This window comes from Athene noctua, chromosome Z (assembly GCF_965140245.1).
Source record: "Athene noctua chromosome Z, bAthNoc1.hap1.1, whole genome shotgun sequence".
Taxonomy (NCBI): Eukaryota; Metazoa; Chordata; class Aves; order Strigiformes; family Strigidae; genus Athene; species Athene noctua.
The window spans coordinates 25,521,818-25,546,736 of NC_134077.1; the positions used below are offsets into that span (position 1 = coordinate 25,521,818).

General features: G+C 38.2%; 1 protein-coding gene across 1 annotated transcript in view; it reads left to right on the plus strand.

Annotated features, from left to right (window-relative positions):
* PIK3R1 (phosphoinositide-3-kinase regulatory subunit 1) overlaps nt 1-24,919 on the plus strand; it is a 59,191-nt gene that overhangs the window by 12,829 nt on the left and 21,443 nt on the right. The window contains exons 3-5 of the mRNA XM_074931339.1: nt 19,525-19,617; nt 21,347-21,421; nt 24,286-24,417. Of these exons, the coding sequence (XP_074787440.1) occupies nt 19,525-19,617; nt 21,347-21,421; nt 24,286-24,417 (300 nt within the window). The remainder of the gene's footprint in view (nt 1-19,524; nt 19,618-21,346; nt 21,422-24,285; nt 24,418-24,919) is intronic.

The window sequence follows — 24,919 nt, forward strand, 5'->3', positions numbered from 1 at the left end:
AACCAGATGAAGTTAACTCTGCTTGATGGTTCCTCCTAAAAAACACACACATTTAATGTAAAGATACTGTCCAAAAGCCAAACTGTTCCACTTAGACATCAAATTGGTGTAATTCAAGGGGGTCTCTTTTTTGCTCTTTCTCCCCCATGGGCTCGGATCTGTTTGATGCAACATGTCTGAGCACTCCTGTGCTGTAGCCTCCTGCTCACCAGATGGGAAGGAAGGGAGAGTAGCACAACCTGAGATCTGTAGTCTGAGGAGGAAATTAACCTCCCAGGAGTCATGGCTGTATACGTTTTCACCAGTTTCTTCTTACATATCCTCATGCCACTTGTACAGGACTGGCAGGTAGCAGATAAGCATGGAGTATTATTCTTAGCAAAGAAACTTTGAAATGGTATCAGATGCTGCAGACCCATGTTTGAAATCATGTTATGGATTCTCCAACAGTCTGTTTCAAGGGGAAGGCTTTTAGTTGGTGAGGTTACCTTTTAACTTCCAAGCCCTCTTCCTAAGCTCTTTCTGACTGGAGGTAGACCAAAGGGCTTAAATTAGGGAATTAATGAAAGAAACCACTAATTATGTGTAGTGGTTGATACAGCTGCACAGCTGTGTTTGGTTTCATTATCTTTCTATCCAGGAACATTCCAGAAATCAGCAGCTAAGGGCAAAGATTTGCAGACTTTCCTACTTGCACATGGTGTTAACTTTGTGACCATGCATTCCAGTCCTCTATTGCTAATTTGCAGTTTTTCATGTGCTGTGCTTGGATGGAGACATGAAAATGTCTGTTGTGTTTATGAACTTAGCCTTGAATTGCTCATTACCGAGACATAGCTGCTTGGCACAGGTGAGGAGCAACAGAGGCCATGGCAAAGCTCTCCATCATTTCCAGCTTTCCTCCTAGTTGACTGACACACACTTGAGGGGCATCTACCCTGCTATGGTCTACAAAGGGCTGTGAGGCTCCAAGGCACTGTGGGGTGCAGCAAGGTATGGCTTGCTCCTGTGGTCTTCCCATCTCCACTGATACATGGGTCTTCTGTGAGGGGTTGATGCCCTTTGAGAGCTCCTCTGAAACAGGATGCTCTTGGCTGACCAGGCTTTATGCCTCTTACTGTAATATGGTCTTCCATTCTTCATTTGATATTTGTTTCACTGTTTGCAATATAGCCATTCCCTAGAGAGAAACGTCAGCAAATGTCATCCCTTGACATTTTGAAGCAAGTTATTTTGGGTACTTTGGGGTTGAATCTGTACAGATGTTTGAGTATAATTTAGAATATATTCTTGCCAGTCCAATTCTGCTCCAGTGTTCTGAAGCCAGAATAGTGTAGCTAGTTGTTAGCCTACATAAGCAATTTTCTTATGGAGAGAAAGATTTAGGGAGACCAGTTAGTGCAGACCAGTTCTGAGAGTAGGGGTATTTTAGTGGTACTCACAGCCTGGCATAGTTAATAAAAAAAGTGTTAAGGAACACATATTCAAAACAGTGAGTAGCAAAAACTTAATCCCAAATATCTGGAAATAAAGGATTTATGTTCACTCAGTGATGGGTCCTCAAGGGATAAATGTTTGAATTCTCTTTGCTCTGCTTATCTATAATTTATTACCATTGGTTGAAAGACTAGTGTGTATTCCCCACCACTTTCCTGTTTTTCTAACTTCCTCTTGGGTCAAACTTGGTGCTGACAACTCCAGAACCCTTCTGGTAGTCTACTGTGTAAACATGAAATTACAATCACAATACCATTATTATCAGGACACTTCTGGGAGATTATATTAAATCACTGGTTTAACAATGTTTACTACAGAGTGACTAGCATTAAGTGTCTCTGCTTTTGAGCTGCCTTCTGGGTTCTGTGAGTATTGTGACTGTCTGCTGAAGGAACATTTGTTGTTTGTCTTTTGTGTGTAATACTAATCATTGCTTTGGACTACTGTTTTAGTGATAGTTAAAAGTATTTTATGTCTTTGATATTAAAACTTACACTGAAAAGGATAGTGGACTTGCGTGCATTCCCTAATGATTTAAGATGTAGGACTTTGTGTTGCTTGTACAGTTCAGCAAAAAAGGGGAAGATAGTTAGCAACTGTTACACTTTTTCTCCAGATGTTTCCTCTAAGACAAATATCTAGGGTTTTATTATGACACAGTAAGAACATGCCAATAAGAAAAGAATGGTGGGTTTTGGTTTTGTTTTTCTTTTCGTTTTCTGTTTGATCTAAATAGTCAGTCAAATACTATGGTAAATTGTCTGGTAGTTTAGGTGGCACATGAGAGCATGAGCTGCTCTCTTCTAAGTCATGTATTAAAATGCTTTATTCAGAATCTCTCTGGATGCAAACTAAAAATGAGATTATTTTAAAGTACTGAGGTTTGTAAAAATATTATACACGATTGGGGTTTTTTTTCTTTGTTTACTTAAAAGTCTTGTTTATACAAGAAGTAGCAGGCTCCTACTTTCCTGTAAATTGGTGGCAAAACCCATTTTGACTTTAGGAGGAACAGGATCAGACCTCTAGTCAAGAGTTAGCAGCATTAAGACAAATTCCACAGTTCTTACTCTCACTTCTCTTAGGCAAAATTTCCATTTTCTTTAAGGTTTGGAGCACAAGTGCTTGCTCTGTTCTGAAGACATTCCAGTATACCAGACTGCATATAATATGAATGTGCATGAAATACATGATAAACACTGATGTAAAGAACAGTGTCTGACTGTCCTTCCACACATTTTGAAGACACAGTAGGGAAAAACTGTTATGATCATCTCTTCTGAGGTCCTGGAATAATGCAGGGCATGGAATTTCACCTGGTAGTTCCTGTATCGAGTTAATAACTTCTAGATAGATTTAAAGCATGTTTCTAATTAGTACTTTAGTACATACTTAATGTAGATGACTTAAGTTTTTGGTCATCTGTATATCCATTATATGGTAAGAATTACAAATGTAGTAGTAGAAATGCTTTCATTTGGAGGACATACACATTTAATTGTTTTTATTGATGACAGTATAGAGATTATTTTCACCATGTTATTTTCCTCCATTGCATTCAGTCCCCTTCAATAATGCACATAAAAAATTTGCTCCATGATGCTAGATAATTTGACAGGGCTGTTTTTTTATTAGGTCTGCCTGTTTGTGTAACCAGTGTGATTGTAATGGAGTTTCTTAGAATTGAGGAAATGATATGGGACAGTTTTAATTGTATATTCTGTTATTGTAACAAATTATTACTTTTACAGTAAGTACAGAGTTTCATTACCTTGATGTGTGTGCATATACACAGTGAATTACACACTATAGTAGGAGAACACTGTTAAGATTGCAAAACTAGGTGTCTAAAACTTGTGTTTGTACATGTAATTACACCTTGTAGTGTATGCCATCTGATACAGTTTTTAATTACATAGTTGCCTGATCCCGTTTCCCTCTTCTCCCTGCTTTGTTCATTGTCAGGGTCTTCACTGAATGAGAATGGCTTCATTCTAGTTCTGTAGTTGGTGCTCTTAAGCCGCCTTTTCTTCACAGCCTTCACATTCCTCTCTGGAAACAAATTTATTCATTGCCTTTTCTGCTCTTTCCAGTGATGTGGCAGATAACATCTTCAAAGAGCTTCATATTCACAGATATTAAGTCATCTTCAGGACACTATTATGAGCAAAGGAGGTATCATGATTCCTATGAGGAATGAGGCAGACCAAAAATTTTAAAATAACTACTGTTTTAAGATAGTTTAAGGTTGATCTCTTTGTAATAGGGAGGTCGTGTGGAAAAAATAATTCAAAAAGCTGAATCTGGGGATGGAACTCTTAAAAAACACTTTAAGTCTAACGCTTAAATGTTCATTGAAATAACTAAAACCAGGAACCAAAACTGCATTAGGTTTAACAGTGTAAGGCTTTATTTGTCACAGGGAGTGAGGACCATCTGCTCACTCCACAACTGGCTTCAGTTACTGAGTACTGGGTGTCCGAGACAGCTCTTTGCAGAATAGATCTTCCTGGCATACCTCTGCCTGCATCATCCAGCTTCACCAGCTGGATTCCAAATATAAGCATCAAAAGCAGCCGAACTGTTAGAATGTGAGTGCACAGATTCAACAGATGTGGTGACATAAATTTCAAGTTCTGAGTACTTTGTTGTGCCTGTAAAGTATGTCTTGCAATAGAAATACGCATTTCAGGGACATGCACATTTTAGGTACCTTTTGCTTTAAGTTTTTATGATGCATCTCTAGTAGTTTTGCTTTTTTTCACTGTATTGTAGTTGTGATTCACTGTGCAGGAATTTTTGCAAATGATGACATTATATAGTAAATTACAGTCCTTGAAACTTGATTTTAGTTTTCTAATACCAATCAGTAACTTGCTTACTTGAAATATTCTTTTGCTATCATCTTTATTCTGCCATGTTGTAAACTGCAGCCATATTATTTAATCAAGAGATGTGGCAGTGCAACTTCATCCTAGTGTGACAGAGTTTTTTCCTGGATTACTCTGTTGCTAGCCTCATACGTTATATTTCTCTATTTGGAAATAACTAGTTTAGAAAGTGGAAATCAAAGTGGCTTCAGTGTGGATGATAGATGAGTAATGGGGGAGGTATGAAAAATATTCTTGAACTTGGATATTCATTAACTTTGCAGACACACTAGAAGCATAGGAAGAGTATTCTTCTGTGGAGGCATCTGTGCTGTCTTGCACTAGACCTCCATGCCAAGTTGAAGAAATTGAAGGATATGCTTACTGCATATGATGTTATCTGCACAACCTTTGTGTTTTTAGGTTTTTCATATTTTGTGTCTTCTACATACTGATATGGAGGTTGCATGGTCATGGGTTTGTATATAAAAACAAGACAGAGGACTCTGAAGAACCATGACATTTGATCTTTGAAAACTAAGAGTGTTTGACTGCATGCTCCTATGAAAAGCCCGAGTTGCAAAAATCATTTATAGTGGGCTAGAGAGACATTTGATGGATTACATGCAAGTACATACATGTGTGTTTCATTATTTGATTGCCTTAGGAGACTGGTGTTTAAGTTGGCAGATCTGCTTATTAAAAGCAAAGTTCTTTGTCTGGCAGGATTACAGAATGCCTGAAGGAGAAAGAGACCAAATGCTGAGAGAGAAAGAGAGAACGTGCATTGTGCAGAAAGCATGAGGGAAAGCTATAAAGCCAGCAGGAAAAAGTAGACTTAAATGTGGTTCCAATTTGTTCTGTTGGGCTCAAGATTTGATAGCCATGCAAAAGTGAAAGGATGAAGGTCTCTCATTTCAATATTAATGTTCTAGAAAATACAGAGTTTTCTGTCATGTTAAGTATGATTTGGTCACCTGTTTGCAGCCTGACAGAAATCTTTAACCTGTGCTTGTTTTCCTGACTTCAATTAAAAAAAAAAAAAAAAAAAATTAAAACGCAGTTTGCTTTGAAGCTTTATAAAGCATGGTCAGACTGTGGCATAAGTGGACTCTAATAGGCTCTGTAACTTTGTTCTTAGTCTCTATTAGCTTGATGCAAGACTACAGTATTTACTCTCAGTGTATGTTACATTTCTGCATGTAATTTGATGATATGTAGTTTGTAGCTATTTTTTGGGGGAAAAAAACCCCCAACCCACCCCAAAAAAAACCCAAACCCAACCCAATCTTTATACATAGTTTAGTACTAAACTATCCTGAAAGGTTTTGGAAACAACAGTCAAACAAGTTGAGTGTATCTATCTAGAGAAGTCTACACCTGTGGCTTCACACTTTCTCACTTGAGTTGGGTCCCTTTGAACCTCAGGAAGCATATATTAGAATATTCACTTGGTCCTTTGCATTATTTATTCCTAGCTGCATGCCATTAGAGTAACCAGCTGCCTTGCTCTGTCTCTTAAAACTTCTCAGTTTGAGAGCAAGGTTTGAAATGTGGTAAACTGACTGGTGGAAAGCTGACTGATGTAGTGAAACACAAGAAAAAGAGAAGCAGGAGGGCTGGCTCCCCTTGAGAGATCAAAAAATATGCTATTATAAAAAACTAACCCAAAAAGCAACAAAGTATTTCCCTTAGAACAGGACTTAGATTTAGATGTTTGCTCATACTGATGCCTCTAAAAGAATCTATTACTGGCACATTTACCATGAAATATTAGAACCCTTTGGGAGGTGGCAGGTTCCTGTTTAGCAATTTTGAGTCCATCAAGAATTAGGTACCTGGTGGTAGCATAGCAGAGCTTAGGTGAGTTATGCCAGCTGTCTGCTGAATCTACCATTTTTGAGGAGCTTTATCTTTTAAAGGCTTCAATAAAGTTCTCTGAAGATGCCACAGTTGAGCTAATTAAGATACAAGTTTTTCCAGCTTCATGCACAAGTTTGAAAGGATAAAATCAGAAGGACAGATAGCTAGAAAGATGTTTGTTCTGATATAGCAGTCAGTTCATGTGAACTGTGATTAAAAGCAGGGAGTCATAAGCCTGTTAGAAGAATCAGCTCAGTTTATAATGAATACATTCCTCTTCATTCTATTCCTGACAGGGAACTTTTTTTGGAAGGATTCTCCATCTAGGAGTCAAGTGAGACATCCTTTCCCTTCTTGGCATGGCCCACATTTAAATAAATAAATAAATTCCCTTAAAGAGGTAAAATGAAATGAGGAGGTGTTCCTTTCTGATACAGACAGATAAAGGTAACACTGGTTCTTTCTTTTGGCAAGATGCCCAAGAGATTCCTCTGGAGCACAGTAACAAAAATAGAGATGTAACATGTAAGACTTAAGGGATTTTCAAATTTTTTCTTTCTTGAAAGAAAACAACTGGGATATGCCTGGCCTTTTGACAGAATAGCAGCCAATTCCTAGTCCTTGCTGGCCAGTGTGGAAGAAAGCTTACTCCTTCCAGCCAACAGCCTTTCAGCCCCACAAACCTCCACCCATTTCTTACTGAGTCATAGCTGGAAGACCTTTTCACATGTTTGATCACATCTTGTGCAAGTCAGGGATGTATTTTTATTTCTTTATTGCAACCTATAATCAAGGTATTGAAACAACTGAGTGATTGTAGCTTTAGGTTCTGTTTGTACATACATGGAACTAGAGATAGATGTATAGATAGATATTGCCATTGTATATTCAAAGATGGTTGTATTGGTAGAAGACTAGTTAACTTTCTTGGCAGGAGCAGGATGGTGGAAAAACTTTTTAAAGTTTTTTTATGTGTGTGACCTGTAGAAGCTCTGTATATTCAACAGATATAAATATTCAACAGATTAATATTTCTTGGTATTCTCATTTATACATTCAGTAGTCCTCTACAGTTCAGAGGCAGTCAACTTGAGCATGGATCCTGCTCCCCATGAATTTTCTACACGGAAGTTGAATATCCACAAGCACGTTCCCCTGTGCTGGAGTAGACCTGGTGTAGGGAGCTTCCTGGTGGCAGAGGCAAGAAAGGGAAGCAAGCCAGAGTTCTTGATCAGCTCTTGAGTCTTTGTAGAGGACATAAGGAGAGGTTCTGCCTCCCTGGCTTCTTCCCTGGAAGAGCAGCTTTCATTTGATCCACCTGAGTTAAAATTCACAGGGAACATCAGTTCTTAACAAGATGTTAAGATGGTTTTTTAGTTTGCACTGCCCCTCTGCAGTTTAGGCTTTCCAAGACCACTTACAAAATATTTTTTCAGCTTTTTCTGTCCACACACAGCTTGTTTTCAAGAGGGACACAATTTTCTTTGTTTTAGACCCCAAGAAACTCTTTAACATTGTAGGGTTGCATGGAGATTGCAAAAGGATTTCTCTAAGTTGAAGTGCTTAGAATTATGCTTGGGTTTTCTTAGAGAGGCTTTGACTCTTGTTTTTGCTCTCTTTGCAAATGAATACTCCCAATACAGACTGAAATCCTGTTCCATACCTCCTCACCCTGACATTAATTAATCTTTGATCTTTCACTTGTGGATGGTGATGTGGAAACATAGCCAGTTTTTCATGCTAGCTTTTCATTAGCACCATCTTTGTTGTTATCTTCAGTTATTTTTTTACACTTCCTATAAACAGATTTTGCACTATATGAATTTCTGCCACACAGTGTACACAAATGAAGGTCTCTGTCCAGTTGCAGTTAGCCAGCCAGTTGAGAGAGACCCTGACTGCTTTGTAAAAGTCTGTGAAATTAATTCACCACTTTAACTATTAAAGTCAAAATTAAAGTTACTCCAGCAGTGGTGTGTGAACAAACTGGTTTATGGAAGAGAGGTCTTTAAATTTGTGCATTAAGTACATGTACTTCATATTCCATGATGTTCTTTTTGTATAGCATCTTGTAGTGTGAATTATATTGGAATGAGGAAATAATGTTGACATTGGTATGCAGAGAAATCTCAACAGGTGCATGATATGGGTGAAAAAAATCTTATTACATACAGACTTAGAATTTTCTTCTTCATCTGAAACTAAAGACGATGGTGGGATTAACTCTGTAGATCCAGTTCAGGAATTTCCTAATAACATTGTTGTTTCTATATCTTTGTCAGATCAGCCGGTGGTTTAATGGTTGTAAGGATTAACCCAGTTTTACTTTCTTAGAAGATTGCCTTTCACCATTGCTGTATTTCTGTTTCTATAGCTAGGGCCCTATGCTTTTTATTCTTTTTTGGGTTTTTTGCGGTTGGGTTTGGTGGGTTTTTTTAAGAGGAGAAAAAGAAGGTTTGAGTTGAAATACATTAGTTTCAGAATAAAAAAGTTCTTCTGATGCTGGACTGCTGTTACCATTGTTTGCATTTTTTTTTTTTCTGGGTGACTTCTATACACTCATTATTTTTAACTTTCTGAGTACGTACAAATGTTTCCCATAATTCCCAAAAGATGAAGGAGCTGTTTTGGCTTTTATCTGTCAGCAGCTTCTGCCACTACTTTTATGTAAATCTTCCACATCTAAACAACTTGACTTCTCAGGCACAGTAATACACACTGTCTTTTTCTTGCAGTAGTGAAGAGCTTATTCTTTTCCTCTAGATTGCTTGCCTGTGGATAGTTAGAGAGGGATTTGTTGACATCTTTTCCCCCATTAGTTTCTCCACAGCAAAAAGGTAGCCAAACAACTTACTGTCTGAATTTTTTAGATATTATGATTATTGAATAAAAAGATGTTTTCAAATATGCTTCTCAAGCAGAGTTATCACAAACCAGACATGGCCTTGCATAAGAAACAACTTCATGATACCAAAAAAAGCAAACAGCAGTAGGAACAGGGATCCTTTACAGGTGAGACAGGTCATTCCTGATGATACAGTTCCAGCATCTCCAGTATCTCACAGTGAACATCCATCCAGCATCCAGTGTCAGTTACAAAGAGCAGATGCTGCTCAAGCACCATTCCTAACCATCATCATGGTTATGTGGAAAGGGAATTGATGTTAATAATCTTTGTAGATTAGTGCCAAACTGTTCAGAAGGAAATACACTTCACTGCTTTTTAGGTAAAAGCAGTTTCAGCATAGGAACTTGCTCTATCTGTCAAGTTTTACCTGATGGAGGTCATTGAAATCATCTCACCATGACTCTCCACTGCCTGTTTCAGTGTTCCTTTAAAAAAAAAAAAAAAGTCTGGCGTGCAGAAGTTAATAGCATGGCTTTAATTTCCTTGTGAGAGATAAGGGAAAGTTTGTGAGAAGGCAGCCGGCTTCAATTCTAAGAGATAGCTTAGCTGATCAGAAGACAAGTAGGAGAGTTTTTGTTTATAGAGAACTGTAACGATTTTGTGATAAGGGCTTCTAGGTACTGCTACTACTACTTCAATCTGAATGTTTAATGCCAACAATAACCCTGAAGGTTTGCACTGGAAACCTGATAAGTAGGTCATAAGAGGCAGCTGCCATTGGAACTTGCTGTTTGTCCTCACACCTGCACTGTCTACACTATGCTTGAATATTCAGTGTCGTATATTCTGTTTCTTGATATCATGTAGGGTTTCATGTCAAACCACTGCCAGAAGCTGGAATGGTAAGTTTTTCATTGCCAGTTAGTATCTCTGGGGAGAATTGAGCAGAATTACTCAAATTGTTGTGGAGCTTAGCTTTTTTTAGCCCTGAGCAGCAATTTTGAAGGAGGAGAAGGGAATATATCAAGCCTCACCTGACAAAAAAAAGGTGATGTTTTGCACTTCACTGGGTCTGGCTTCTTGGTTGACCTTGTCCTGTCCTTCCCTTACTGTCACCTCGTTGCTTGTGGGGATGCAGTAACTTGGTACCCACACCACATTTACTTCTCATCTGCTAATATCTCTCTGACTGAAAACTGCTGGCAGAAAACCTGCAGACATCAACAAGATGTGAAAAATCGTTGTTGGCTTATTAAAATATTTTCTTTCTCTGCCCTCAGAATCATGTTCTGAGGACCACGCTGGCTCATTCTGTTTAGAGACATTGACCTGCTCTTCCATTTAAAGTGATGCTCTTAGGGATTGTGAGAGCACTGCTACCCACTGTGCCTCTGCATGTCACACAGGATTTGGGTTAATCCCTGAGAATGAGGGGTAAGGGAATTACGCATCAGTCTGCCACCCTTGAGAAAAGCATGGGAAGCCTTTAGCTGTGTCACTTACTTCAGACCCACGGGAAGGAGGTGAGACACACCTCTCCTGGAGACTGGCAGTATCAAAGCCTCAGTGCGAGCCTGCTTGGGGTTCAGCACCAATGGTGTCTGTCCTGGGCCCCCTCTCTGGTCCTCAGCTTATTGAGTGCCCTCCTCTACTTAGAAGAAGAAAGGCATCTTTTACTACATTCTTCCTTATTTCTTGTTTTACCTTTTCTGCTTATCTCACAACTCTTTGAAAGAACAGTTGGACAAGCAGGTGGTTTTCCCATCTCTTCCTTGGGTTTTGGGAGGGAGATTCTTATGCATTATGTATGATGTTATAATTCAGTGTAGTGCATGCCAGAATATTGCACTTAGTTAATATTTTTTTCATAAGCCTTATATTTTTTCTTCAGAATAGGGCTGCTTGTTTCACTAGTTACGTTAATACTAACTGTAAATAGTTGCAGGCACTTGAAATCCTAAATTCAGTTCTAGTTTGAAAAGGAGCATTGCAAAAGCTCACCCATAGAGGGAAGCAGAATACTATCTTTACACAGTCTTAACTACAGGCTGTCTTTTAGAAATTATCTGTACTTCAGTTGAAGCCAACAAAGAACATCTGCTGTCTTATTTATAGCTCCTTTTTCTAAGAAGTGTATTCTGTAGCAGATGAGAAAAGTGCCTGACAGCTCATAATTCATAAATTTACTGAAGTTTAATCTGATAGAATATCATCTACAGAATTCCTTACTGGTACAAACAGTATCATTTCCCTTTCAACAGATGATAGAAATAGGGCTCTGTGAAACATTAAATTAATAAGTGTGAAACATGATTAGCATTCACTATTAGAAGTATTAAACTACTATAAAGGAATGTACTACTCTACACTATGTTGCTTGGTGATTTTATTTTTCTGCTTCTTTGTGCAGCTAAACTAAGAAGGGTAAAGAGACCCCAGATTTCTTTTGGGATAATCGGTACATCATAAAGTATGACTTTCTATATCAAATCAAAGCTTTGTTCTCTCTAGTTCTGCCATCTATTGTTTATAGATTATTTTCTTACACTAATCTGTATTTGCCTGGGCTTGTTTCCCTTCTGTTCCCATAATCACCTCTTATTTTCCTTAGCCCTGCGAGTGCAGCTGGTGCAACTTTATGAATGGGGATGAAGAGAGGAATTAGTTCTGCTGGCCCCCCAAACTTCCTGCATAATCACCATGTACGTGATAGTTTATCAGTCAGATTATTGCTTGCATATATGTGCTGATAATCCTGGAAAGTATCTAGACAAGGTATTTGACTTGTCTCAGTTACAGCATTGACTTACACAGGTAACTGTCTTTTCTGACATATGTGTAGCCAGGATAAAATGAAGGAACATTCAGTTTTTATTCTGACCCTTTTAGGTTCAGTGGGTTGAGCTATAAAAGGCACAGTCACAACACATACATTTGTCCTCTTACAATAGTGACTGTCTGGCCTTGTTCAGTTAAGTGCCACATATATTAAACAAGCTGTATACATTTTCCTACAAAAGTCAGTTTGAAATGCCCTTTTTCAAGCTTATTGGTGATGTTGTCTGTACCTACCTCAGCAGGTACTACCACAATCTGGAGATTCTGGCTTTTGTGTTTTGAGTGATACACTGGGATTTACTGGAGTTCAGAAGGTCATGCTGGTGAGAACTGTAGTCATCATCCTTTGGAATAAATCCCTTGGAAAAATTTGTGTCACTCTGTATTACTGATAGAGGATCACAGCAGAAATACGGATGCTTTAAAAAGCTATTTGAAGTCTAAAAGCATATTAACAGAGTATTGTTTATCTGTCAGGGTTAAATTGTCAGTAAGATGCCCTAGGAAGGGTGTTCTACTTTATTCAGGTGTTTCTCCATTGAAGACAGAGGAAAAAGTGTAGTTGACAGCTGATAAACCATTTTTTCAGTACAGATCTGTATTTCCTTCTGTGACTAAAATCTTCTTCAGCATAGCATTAACACAGAACGTCTGAATGAATTCACTTCATCCTTTAGTTCATATCCAACACCTACTGACTGATAGAAGATGTAGACTCTGCTGGCCGCATAGTATTGAAGGATTTTAGACTTGGCAGTATTTTCATGCAGCTTCGCAGTTGCACTCCAGTTACGCAAGGTCACCAGCAGGCATCATGTCCATATTCCTTTTCATAGCTTTGGGGTCATTCATATCGCAATAGATCTTGACTCACAGACATTTTTCTGCCCTGATAAAAATGGGCTTCTTATGAGCTTATAGCATTTGTAGGCCAGGCCATTCCTTTTTCTCCTGCTGGGATAGTCTTCACCTTTCTTAATTTCTCTCAGAACTAGTCTCCTTTGGCTGCCAAGGCTTCGGTGGTATTCTGAGTCCACAGTCTGCCTGATTGACGACATCTAGTAAAAATGAAAGACAAGTAATAGTAGACAGACTTATTAAACCACTTTTAATGGTGTGTTAATTCACTGAAACTTAATTTTTTTTTCATATTTTTCCACGAATAGTGTTGTCTTTTAAAATCTTTCTAGTGAACCCAATACTGGAGAAGGTGGTTAAGCCCTGAACAACTCTTCCTCCTGCCATTTTCAGTGATGCTTTCAGCCTCTAGGAGAATTTAACAATAGCCAAACCAAATCATCTCAGTTCAGTAGAGATATTTTTCTCTTCCAACAGTTGCAACTGAATTTGCTATCTGTTACAGTTCTCAGTTTATTTGAGACAGACAGTGGCATCAGCTTCTTCATCTTTGCTCTCACCTTCTTGTCCTTCATCCTTGCCCAGTGAACACCTTTTGCTAACAGCAGCTGGGCAGTTCTGAACACTATTTGCCTGGTTTTTGGTAAGTGCTATTAGGCTCTTTGAACTTACAAATGCCAAGGCAAGTCTATGGTCCTCAAATCTCAGAGTGAATTTCTCTCTGGTATTTATTTGTAATACCAGACTCATATTTTTCTGTCTTGGTCTGGCATTGAACCCAAAGATTTCTGTGGAAACTTTCTCCGTAGGGTTTGGGGAGTTTTTAATCTTTCATACACTTCCACTGAAAGTTTCTGCAGGAGCTTGCTGCTTATTAAGACTATAAAAGAAACATATAACGGACCATGAAATGCCCTCTCGATAAAACTTAGGAGTGATGTGTCAGTAAGAGTCGTTTCACTCTCTGTCAAGTTTTGAGGCTTGTGTGGCCTTTCTTCCCCAGTTGATGAAAACAGGTGCTGAGACGCCACAATGCCTGAGGCTCTGCATCTGGCCCAACTGCCATGGCAGGGCCATGAGAAGCATTGTGCCATGCTGTCACCTGTGTGAAGGCACCTTCTGGTGCTTTCCAGTGTTACATGATCTGAACTCATGTTTCCGCAGGCATAGCTTTTGGTGTATTCTCAGTGCAATCTCCTGAAGCACTGCTGTCTCTGGTCTGGGGGTCACTAGCAGTCAGCACACAGGATTACCTGGGACTCCCCTCAGTTCATACCACAGCCTTAAAGGGTGTCCAGGAATGCCAAATTGCACTCGTTCCTAACCTGTCTTCATTTGAATTTGACATTGTATACTGACAGGTGATTAAATTCAGCCATTATGGATCCTTATTGAAATGCAGATTCTGCTTCAAGGAAGATGGATTATAGTAGTGGAACATTTTTTGAATTTCATTTCCCATACCTAGTAGTGTATATAACTGACTGATGGTGCCACTGGCAAAAGTATTTTAGATGCTCAATCAGACATTGTTTCTTTAAAGTTTGCTGGCTAATCTTGTTGGATGCATTATCACAACTTACTTGACCCTTACCTTTTTATTTCTTATTCTGTGTTGATTAATATGCTTATGTTTATTATAATTAATTTCAGTGCTGGTCAAACCATTCATGTTTGAACTTACTGTATGACTTTCAGACAAGGATATGGGTAAATCTGTGAATGCATAATTCACTGTATTAGTGCAAGCGTGCATGTATAGAGAGTGTATCTGCTCACACATAAGCCATTTGTGATCATCTTAAGACCTGAGCTCTCAAATATTAGACTTTTATGTAGTGCTTTGTTGTCATCCAATGCAGTATGTATGCACAAACTTAATATTTCTAAAGAAAGAGGAACATATATAGAGTAATCTTGACTCAAAGCTCAATTCAAGTAATGTTAGTATATAGTTCCTGTGAAATATTTGGATATTAAACTCCTCTCCATGGTGTGTATTGTTACATTTTAAGTTTTTTATATATGTATATTTAATATTCATTTTTGTTCTTCTAGCAGTAATGAAAGATTTGTCTTAGAAGTGTCTGAAGCCAAATTCCAGCTTTAAATTTCCACTTGTTGTTGCCAGGTACTAACTCGAAAGTGAGATCCCTTCCAAAAGGTGCAGCTGTGTGTTGGTTTCATCTTGCACTTTGTAGCTCTGTTGGCAACCCTTGAATGTAAGATATGTTCTCATTTCCCACATGTTGCCATTGCCTTAGAGCTGTTCAGGCCTGTCTGTATCAGGGAGAGAGAAGAGTTCACAGATTGGAGCAAACCCTAGCTTGTGGTTCATCTCATTGGTTCTCACTGTGGCAAGGTAAAATTAGAGCTAGTAGAAAATCAAGCTTTTATCACGTGTCATAAGAAGCTTCCTTACTATCTGGAGACCCACTACCAGACTTGTGACTAGAAAGAAGACATGAAACCTGTATGACAGCTTTTGAAAACCTTAATAGTTTGGAGACCGTGGAATTTTCAAAACATTACAGAAATCTGGAGGGAAAATGATTGCTTTAACTGAAAAACTGATACTGGATTGTAGCAAAGGGATCTACAAAGTTGCTCAGATTATTAAGAGTGGATTTGGTTCTCCAAATCTCTGTGCTGTACTGCAGCATGCTTCAAAGCCAAAGATATTTTTGAAATCAGGTACCAAATGTAGGTTGCATGTAAGCTTTTGTTTGCTTCTCTTTTACTAAAACTGGCCTATCTGAAAAGTTTTCCTCCGTAAATCTTAATATGCATGCTGAGTTTTATTCTGGAATGCCTAATCTAGAATCAGGACTTTTTTAAGGATAACTTGTATTGTGGGTCTGGGAGCCAAACTGTTTTTTTTCCAAAATTAGGTGTAGTTTTCTTCAGTTTAGCCTCTGCCATTTCCTTTCAGCATTTTCAAATTGAAGGGCACTGTTCCCAAATTGGTCTGTCTTCCTGTGTAAATGTTATAAACTGGTTTCAGTTCTACAAATACTGTTGTCTTTTTTTTTTTTTTTTTCTGACAGATGTGTGTTTCGTGAGGCCTTTCACCTTCAAATAAACACAATTTACTATTCTGTGCAAAAGTTGAGAAGTTTAAAGTACAAGTTAGTATGATGCTATGAGTTAATTATATTGGAGATGGTGCAATGAGTAGGAAATCCTAGAACAGGTGGGATACTAATTTGTTAATGCCACCTCCTATGTGCTGATGAAGTGAATTTTTTTTTCAATATTGCTTAGCATTATAACTGTGTGACTTAGATGTATTCTTCTGTCACTGCTGCATTGAAGGTAACTGCAGGTTTTTTACCTGCCATTGTGTGTGTATATGTGTGTGTTTGTGCCCTTTTGCTGTAGAGCTTACACTCACCGGTGTGTGCACAGTATTAAAAGACAGGTGAATATCCTGAGTTTTCAGTCAAATACACAAGTATTTTATAGTTAGACATTTATGGGATGTACTGTCATTATTTTAAAGGCTCTCTTCATATCTAGAAGTTTAGCAATGACTTTGGTAGATAGCATTTGGCAAAAAGGAATGGGATATAGGAAGAGACATCAGAAATCCTCTGAACTCCTAAAATCTTTGTTTTTCCAATGGCATATTTTAGGGTAGCAGAGTAGTGTTGGAAATCTTTTCTTTTAACCGGTGTCACATTTGTTTTTTTCATACCTTTGTTCTGTGGACATACTATAGATTTTTGCATAAATACAAAGGTAAATGTGTAGCTTCCCAAACCCTTTCACTTTCACTAAGAATATTATTAATCCAAGATTTTGTATAACAAAAGAGTTTCAGTAGCAGATTATGATCAAACCTAGTTTATAGGCTAATATCCTGATTAAAGTGTAGATGAAAAGCAAGGAGCATCAGGTAGGTTGCAGGAAGAGGCACTCCTTGTTCAGGTAATTGAGCACAGTCTACATGCACCCCATTCCTTATGTACCCTGGAGGAAAGCCATTTTCGGTAGTGCCTTTCTTCACCCTGCAGGGACGTCTTCCCATGAACTAAGTCTTCTCTTGACATTGAGTTCTCCTTCTTGCTTTGTTTGGACTCCATCCCTCATGCAGAAAATCTAAATCTAGGGGGAAATGGTATTTTTTTTCTAAATATACCTTGTTAATAGATATTTGGAGTGTATCTCCCAGCATCATTTCAAGGCACAGTTTGCTTAATACAAGAAAGCATGGTTCTCTCTTGCTGCTTAGTAGCCTGGATGCACTATCCCTGAACTGCAGAACTGTCACCTGAAATGTTTCAAATGTCTGCCAGGTTTCTCCTTCTTCATCTCTTCTTTCTTTCCTCAGTTTCAGTTTAGGCTCTTGACTGTTGCTACATGCTGCCTCCAGCTGGAATTACGAGCATCTTTGTTCAGAGGTGATGCAAAATTTTGCAAGAGGGAGAAAGGTACTTACTTAATATAACTAGCTACCTTAGGGAGCAGAAAGTTACTTTTGTAAGTAAAAGTATGTAAACTCTGTTCTTAAAACCTGTTCTTCTGCTACCATGCAAGGGATGCATTTTATGGCCTTAGCATTCTGTGAGTCTGTTAGTATGTCATGATTTGGGTATTTCCATAGTGTACCCTTTGATATGACACTGATCTGATCTTTCATTTCTTCTTCCAGTAGATTTGTCTTCATTAGATTCATAGTCTGAGGTCAAAAGGATCTATTTGATCCAGATATTACAAATCAAATGGTCTGTATTTCAGCATGCCTCAGCAGAGGCTGCTTGGAGTCAGCATCTGCCATTTGAGCCCAACTTGTGTTTGATAAAGCACATGCAATGTTAAGCTAAAATAACTGTTCCAGGTGGAATCTGAAAGTGGTTTGAACATGTACAGAGATGAAAAGTCCATTCCTTCCCTGAGTAATCTTGTTCTGCATTAATAACTATACTTGGAGATTTGTTGATCAGCTACACTTTCGTAACATGTGCTTCCTTTGAATTTAGCTTTTAATCACAGTGTTATACTAAGTCAATTATCTGATAAAACTTTAGAATTTATTATATCTACTCATTTGCATTTTTCAGTAACTAAGGTGCCACCAAGGAAGGAAGTAGTGTGGTTTTTAACAGAACCTATCCTCTAAAAGGCTTATGCAGACAATCCTTTGTTACAGTGCTGTCTTCCACTACTTTATCATATGAGTCTAGTATCAGGTTTTTCTTTATTTTGCCCAGGACTGATAATGTAACTAGCATGTAGTCATCTTGTCCTTTCAGAGTGCAGATCAGGCATTCGAACTCTCTTGATCCCCAGGAATTGCTCTGATTTTCTACAAGTCATTAAAAAGTAACATCAGCAGGCCAGAGATCTGGTTAGGCAACTCTTTTGGGGGATTACTGAATGCTCATTTTCTGGGCCTTCTAAGTTAAACTGTTACAACTAACAGATGTTTTTCTAATGGCCTTCTCAGTTATGAATGGACTGGAAAGTATTCCATCATTGTCTTACCATCATTCTGCTGCTTTTTGCAGGGGACATGTCTCAGTGTCCCAGTATGCTCCACTTCCATTACTAGTAATTATTATTTATTGTATTTCATTTCTATGCTTAATTTTCTGTACTTCCAAACTTCTTCTGTATGTTCCTTGCTGTCTCAACACTTTTAAATTCTTTGCATTTTTAGAAAGTTATGTAATTGTTGCTTCCAAAATAGACTGAATTCTGTCTGCTTTCTCTTTATCAGTTGTGGTATGTTTAATCTTTTGGCTATCTCAAAGCTCTTCATTATAAACTCTCTATTCATATTTGCTGTTGTGTTGTCCGTGAGTTAAACTGGGCAGAGATCACCACTGCTTAGGCAACTGGCAACTTTTACTTCAGTGGTTAAGCTTTGTTTATCAATCATAATCCATCAAAGTATGACAGATGTTTCTGGCAGTAGTTTAATAATATCTTTATGTAAACATTCTTGCTTTCCAAGAGTTAAACAGGACTGCTCTAAAACTTTTGAATTACTCTTTTGGCAAAAATAGTGCATTTAGAGATAGATCGTCACTAACATCACAGACGCAGAACATTCTTTTATACAGTTTGTTCTCTCTGTGAAGAAACTGGATTGCATGAAAATTGACTTCGTATAAAATATGTATTTAGGTTTGTTTGAATCTGCAAAATGCCCCTTTCTGATTATACTGCTATTTTTGCTTAACTAGTCATTGTAGAAAAGAAAATTCTTGCTTCAAGAAAACTATACTGTTAATAGTATTATTCTTGAAAATGGAAAGCAAACAGAAGTTACTGAACTTTTGTATGAATGTGAAACACTTGTTTCTACTGGTATTTCAAGCCTTTGTAAGTCTGTTTAACGCAGGGGATCAGCACCTCCAGACGGTGATGTGTTTAGATCCCTCATCTAGTGCACACTGGATGTAAATGTTTCAGACCAGAAGATTTTTTTTCTTTTCTTCCTTGCATTGTATTTCTTTCCATCCATAGACTGCAATCTTCTATTGTGTTTACTTTTCCTAGGCAATATGGAGAGTGATTCTAGGACTGACTAAGATCCCTAAAAGAGAATGCCATAAAAATGCAATCATCACAATTTTTATTCAGCTTTCTGATTACTTGTAGGGTGTTCGTGTTTAGACCTAGCAAGTGGGATTTTTGTTCTGTACTTAAAAATTAGCTGGTTGCATTATGTGTCATGACTTTCATAAACAGAAATTGCATTAACCTGTAGCTTGGCTTATTTTTCTTCTTTTTCTTTTACAGCTTTTTCACTTCCAGATCTTACGGAACAGTTTGCACCTCCTGATGTTGCTCCACCAATTCTTATCAAGATAGTAGAGACAATTGAAAAGAAAGGTAGGCCGAAGAATGATCTACCAAGGCTCGTTGTTACTTATGTGAACAAAGACTGCAGAATTGGATCCAGAGCTAGCATCTCCCCTTTCTAGAGCTGCTAGTGCATCACAGTACTTAACAGATATTAAATAATTTTAGTTAAAGTTTGTTGCACTGATTTCTGCTCAGTAGAGACTACTTGGACTGTAGGAGCAAAACCAAAGCTTGCCTCAAGTGACATTTAATAACTCAACTAATATAAGTATTACTGAAAAGTAAGGAAGAAGGCTTTGGTATTGCTTTGTTTTTTCTAACCGATAAGCACCTTAAGATGGTTATAGAAACACCATCATAACATTGAATTGGATACACAGCCAAAGTAATGTTTAGCTCCAAAGCGGGGTTGGGTGGGAAATTCAATATGGAAAGGTTACAAGAACTGTTTCTATGTTTCAGGAGTCAGTTCTTTATTGCTGCTATATGCTGACCCAGCCAGTGTTCTTTTTATGTTTTTTTTTCTTCTCCTGCTTTCCTGTATTGATGTCTCTTCATGCTTTTGAAGCTTTCCCCTTTCTTCTACCATGTCTTTCATCTTTTGCCCCATTTCTTTCTTCCTGGCTCCTCCCCTGATGTCACCTTCAGAGTCCTGGTGCAGTAAGGAGTAGCTCAGTGAGTCCTGCTCGTTCAGTGGCCTTACTGTCAGGGAATGAGAGGTAAAGTGATATTCTGATCAGGCTCAGGCTGCTGTCCTTGGGGACATAGGTTCTCACATACTGCTCTGACACTTCAAGAGAATATAGGCCTTTCCTGAACAATTAGGAGCTTGCTAATATCAATGAGAAAGGCCAATATTTAGCAACACATTGCATAAGCAACTACTGCTTCCAGGAAATGCCACTGATACTATTAAATCATTGGTGTTCTGCATCGCAGCATATGGTGTCTTTCCTTGTATCTTCTCTGTTTTCACTGAAGTAGGAAAGCTGTAAACAATGTTTCACAAAAAAATGCTGTATTGGTATCTTTTATTCAGGTGGATTATCAGACATATTGTGTGACACATACTGACATTTTCTCTCACACCAGTGATGTGACCACTCACCCTGCATACACTCTGAGGTTACGAGCTCTACGGATAGTTGAAGGTGATCTAAGGGTTGCCTGTCCCATAGAAGTTGGTTGCTGTTGACTGCATAGGGTGCCAAAGGTTAGGCATTCTTGTAACTTAGAAGTCTCAGTTCAATCTTTATGACAAATTAGCATGTGTTAGAACTTTTGTCATGTCCCTGGCCCACTCCTGTGGGGTGGCCTGACTCAGATGGCTCACTTCTTATACACCTGAAAGATCTGGTGCTTACAGCTGACATGTAAAGGAAGTGTAAAGGAAGCTCTGGCTCCCATGTTGCTTCTGGAAGGTGTTTTATTCCCTGAGGTATGTGAATTTGTTTCCTAGTTCTGGTCTTCTGCAGTCAGCCCATATAGAGTTGTACAGGATATGTGGGACTGCTGGCATCTCTGATCCTCCTTGCCCAGCTCTTTATGCAGACACAGCAGTTTGCCTGTACAAAGAGGTGTCTTACAGCCTTAAAAAGCAATTGCATTCTGTAATGTGGTCGGTGGTAGTTGGATGACGAGGGAAGAATGTTGCTAATTTATACTGTAAGTACTTATGTGAAGAACAGAGAAGTATGTTGTGTTATGACAACAGTCACTGGAATATTAATGTATCTCTATCAATTTTGATTTGAAGGTCTGGAGTGCTCAACTTTGTATGGAACACAAGGCTCAAGCAGCTCAGCAGAATTAAGACAAATTCTTGAATGTGGTAAGTACAATTTTCTTCCTTACAGCTCTAGTCAGATCTTGTGGTCAGACTGCTCCTCTTTTCTTTGCTCCCCTACTCAGCTCATATATATATATATATATGCTGGTTCTGAATAATATAATAGTTAAAAAAAACCCCAAAACAAGTAAAAAAGGTTTCTAACTTTCATACTTAATATGAAAGGTATTTTCCACCTTTACAGGTTGTCTTTTTTTCATGGCTTCACTGCATGCTTTTTTCCAAGAAAAATTATTTTCATCATTTCTTGGTCACTTGCTTGTTCAAGACTGACAATCACACTGTATAGAGAAAAGATGTTTTGTTCAGAAGCAAGATAAAGATACCTTTTCCTGTAATGCTGTAGGTTATTATTTTGTAAACAAGTGGCCATTTGTTTACATACTGTTCTGTGTTTACATTTTTTCAGTCCCCTAGGTGGGGAAGCAATAGCTGCATATTCCCTGCCTGCTACAGAGATCATGCTGGAAGGGAAAGAGAGAATTGAATTAATGTTTCTGCAGTAGGCTGGGTTCTCAGGTTTTGGACAGTAAAATGCAGCTACACCGCATATCCTTTCAAGTTTCCTGAAATATATTTCCTTCTCTTTCTGGTACTCTTTATTTCTACTTTAGGCCTGAATATACTGGCATGGCAACACGCAGTTTCAGTACAAGAGATCAGGAGCTATTGGAGGAGGAGTGCTTAACCATGCCTTGCAAACTGAGGTGCAGTGTGGGGTGTGAGCTTCCATGTGCATAAAAGAGTATAAAAATACAAGGGCTAGAAAATGAAACTGGTTACCTGCCATGTTGCCAAACAGACAAAGGAAGCAAACTGTGAATTAGCTCTCTTCATTTTTAGTAATTGCAAATATTAACAAAACGAACAAGAGATGATACGATGAGATGTCTGTTCCTTCAAATCAAAAGTGCATCCTGTCCTCTGCTGAATGTGGTGGGAGTGAAGAAGTATATGAGTGCAAGCAGGGAGAGGAGATATGCACGTGGTGCTAGCAGCCTCAAGCCATATTTTTAGTATTGTAATTTTGTTTTCCAATACAAATAAATCAAGATTTTTTATACCACCAATATGCATTTATCTCTTATTTATGTGAGTCCCTTCTTAAGTATCTAAACTGAAGTGTGCTTTTATGAAAGGTTCATCTGTGTCCTGAGATCAAGAACTTCTGGTTTACATGTATTCTTATTTGAAATTTAATTATGTTTGAGAAAACAGGACTTTATTTTTTAGTACCAGTGTATCTGTCAGAGTTCTCTTAAAGATAGGATCAGAATCTTCCAGGACAGAGCTAGTGCAGTGGATGTCCAGATATGTGGATACAGACAGATCTCATCTCCTCTGCCTGCTCTCTTTGAATTAGCAGACTGTTATTTCAGAGAGAAAAGGTAGTGTTGGTCTCAAAGTGGTTGGTTGGTCTTGATATTAATTGGATAACTGACTGTTAGAGCTTCAACACAGTGCTGTGGAGCTCCAAAATCAAAGCTGACTTGCATCTGGACAGCTCAGCAGATGGAAGAGTTCAGGTCTGTTTATGACATTACACCCAAAGAGCTGCAGAATACCACAAGTTTATTCTTACTCATGTATTCATTATAATAATTTGGAATATTCTTCAGAGAATGGCTCAACACTGAAAAAACAGGATTTGACTTGACTTGTGAAGTAAAAAACATCCTGTGAGCAAGAAAAGTCTTGAAAACTATTTCTTACAAATCTGTGGTTGGATTCTCTGACACATAATTGCTCTTGTAGAATTCATACCCACACTGCAAGTTTTTTATCATCAGAGCCATTCATAATGTCTTTATTTCTCATGTGAATTCTTTGGTGTCTGATAAGAATTGAGCTCGTACTGAAAGCTTTCCTTTGGGGAAAACAGACAGGAGGTAGAAGAGCACTAAGTTGCTCACTACACCTTCCTGGCTGCCTTTTTTCACAGTTATGTGTAGGCATATCACATATCTGACTCTTCTACCTCCCTGTTAAATTTGGTCTAAACTGGCCAAATAGAGCAAGTTGCTTTCCAGGGGAGCTGGCTATCCTAGAAAGCTGGTCAGCAATAATACCTCTAAATTCTTGTACCAAATGTGGATCTTCCTGTAAATATGTAGGACGTTACTGCGCCAGAGTTTCATGTTTTAAGATGAACCCTAATGTTGCTTGCACTAATTAAGTATTTCTGTATTTTCCTATTTTTATTTTTGCTGCTGATATTCCTTGCTCTAACACTATCAAGTAGTCCTTTATGTGACACTTCCAAACCTTAGCCCAAGTCATAAGTATCCTGGAAGGATATCAGGTTCTACAAAATAAATCCTAACAGTTATATAAAACACCAAGCCCCCAGTTCTGCATGTGTATATGTGTTTCGACTTACTTGAATGTTTACAGACTTGGAGCCCCATGTTGTTAATCAAACTTCCAGTCATAATAGAAGTAGCTACCAGTAGAGAAGCTGCATTTGCCCAAACCCTTGACGAATACTTACACAAAATATTTACAGGTAAAACAGACACCTGTTAAAAATATTCTGATGTTCCTTAACATTGCCAATATGTAGCAAGTCACTACCATTATTGTGAGTTCAGCCCTGCATTGTGTATGACAGAAGGCCACACACAGCTGTGGAAGTCATTTGGTTCATCAGATGGCATGGTGTTGAGCACTCTGTGTTCTTCACCTCAAATAATGTTTCTTGGTGTCTCACATTCTTTTTTAAGAGTTATTTCCTGTAAACCAGATACAAGTTAGCAGTTTTGACTTGGTATAAAGCCCTAATATCATAAGCCTGTATATTTTTCCAGTTTCAAATGTCTAAAAAGTATGTCACTCTTGCCCTTTAGATGCCTCTTCACTGGATTTAGAGACATTTGATGTGCACACTTTATCAGATGCTCTCAAGAGATATCTCCTGGATCTGCCAAATCCCATCATTCCAGCATCTGTTTACAGTGACATGATTTCTGTAGCTCAAGGTATGATTATCACATTATTTCAAATGTCAGGCAAAAAAACTTTTGCTGGGGTTCTGAATATCTGGTGGTCCAGCTGTCACCTGCAGAACAGGGAAGATTCTGCACAACCTGGCAGCATCTCAGAAAACATGTATACCTTCACCACTTTTGATGAAAGCTGTTCTAACTCAGATCTATACATGCTTTATTTAGTTACCTAATTAGGTAAACATAATGGAAAATATAAGGGATAGCACAGTTCTCTTCATTTTAGTAAGCAGAATGACTATAGAAAAACTGGGGGGAAAAATCAAGGACTTACGTGTATGTAGAAAGCTAATTTTTAACTTTTTATCAGTCCTGACAAAGTAAATGTATTAGAGGTCATGGTGTTCTGCAGTACGTTGGGAGATGCAGATTATGAAGTGAGAAATACATGCATGTAAGATTCACCATCTACACTGGTCATTTCAAACAAGTACAGCTTATAGGCTTTCAGCCTGTGGGCCAAGTATTCTGTTAT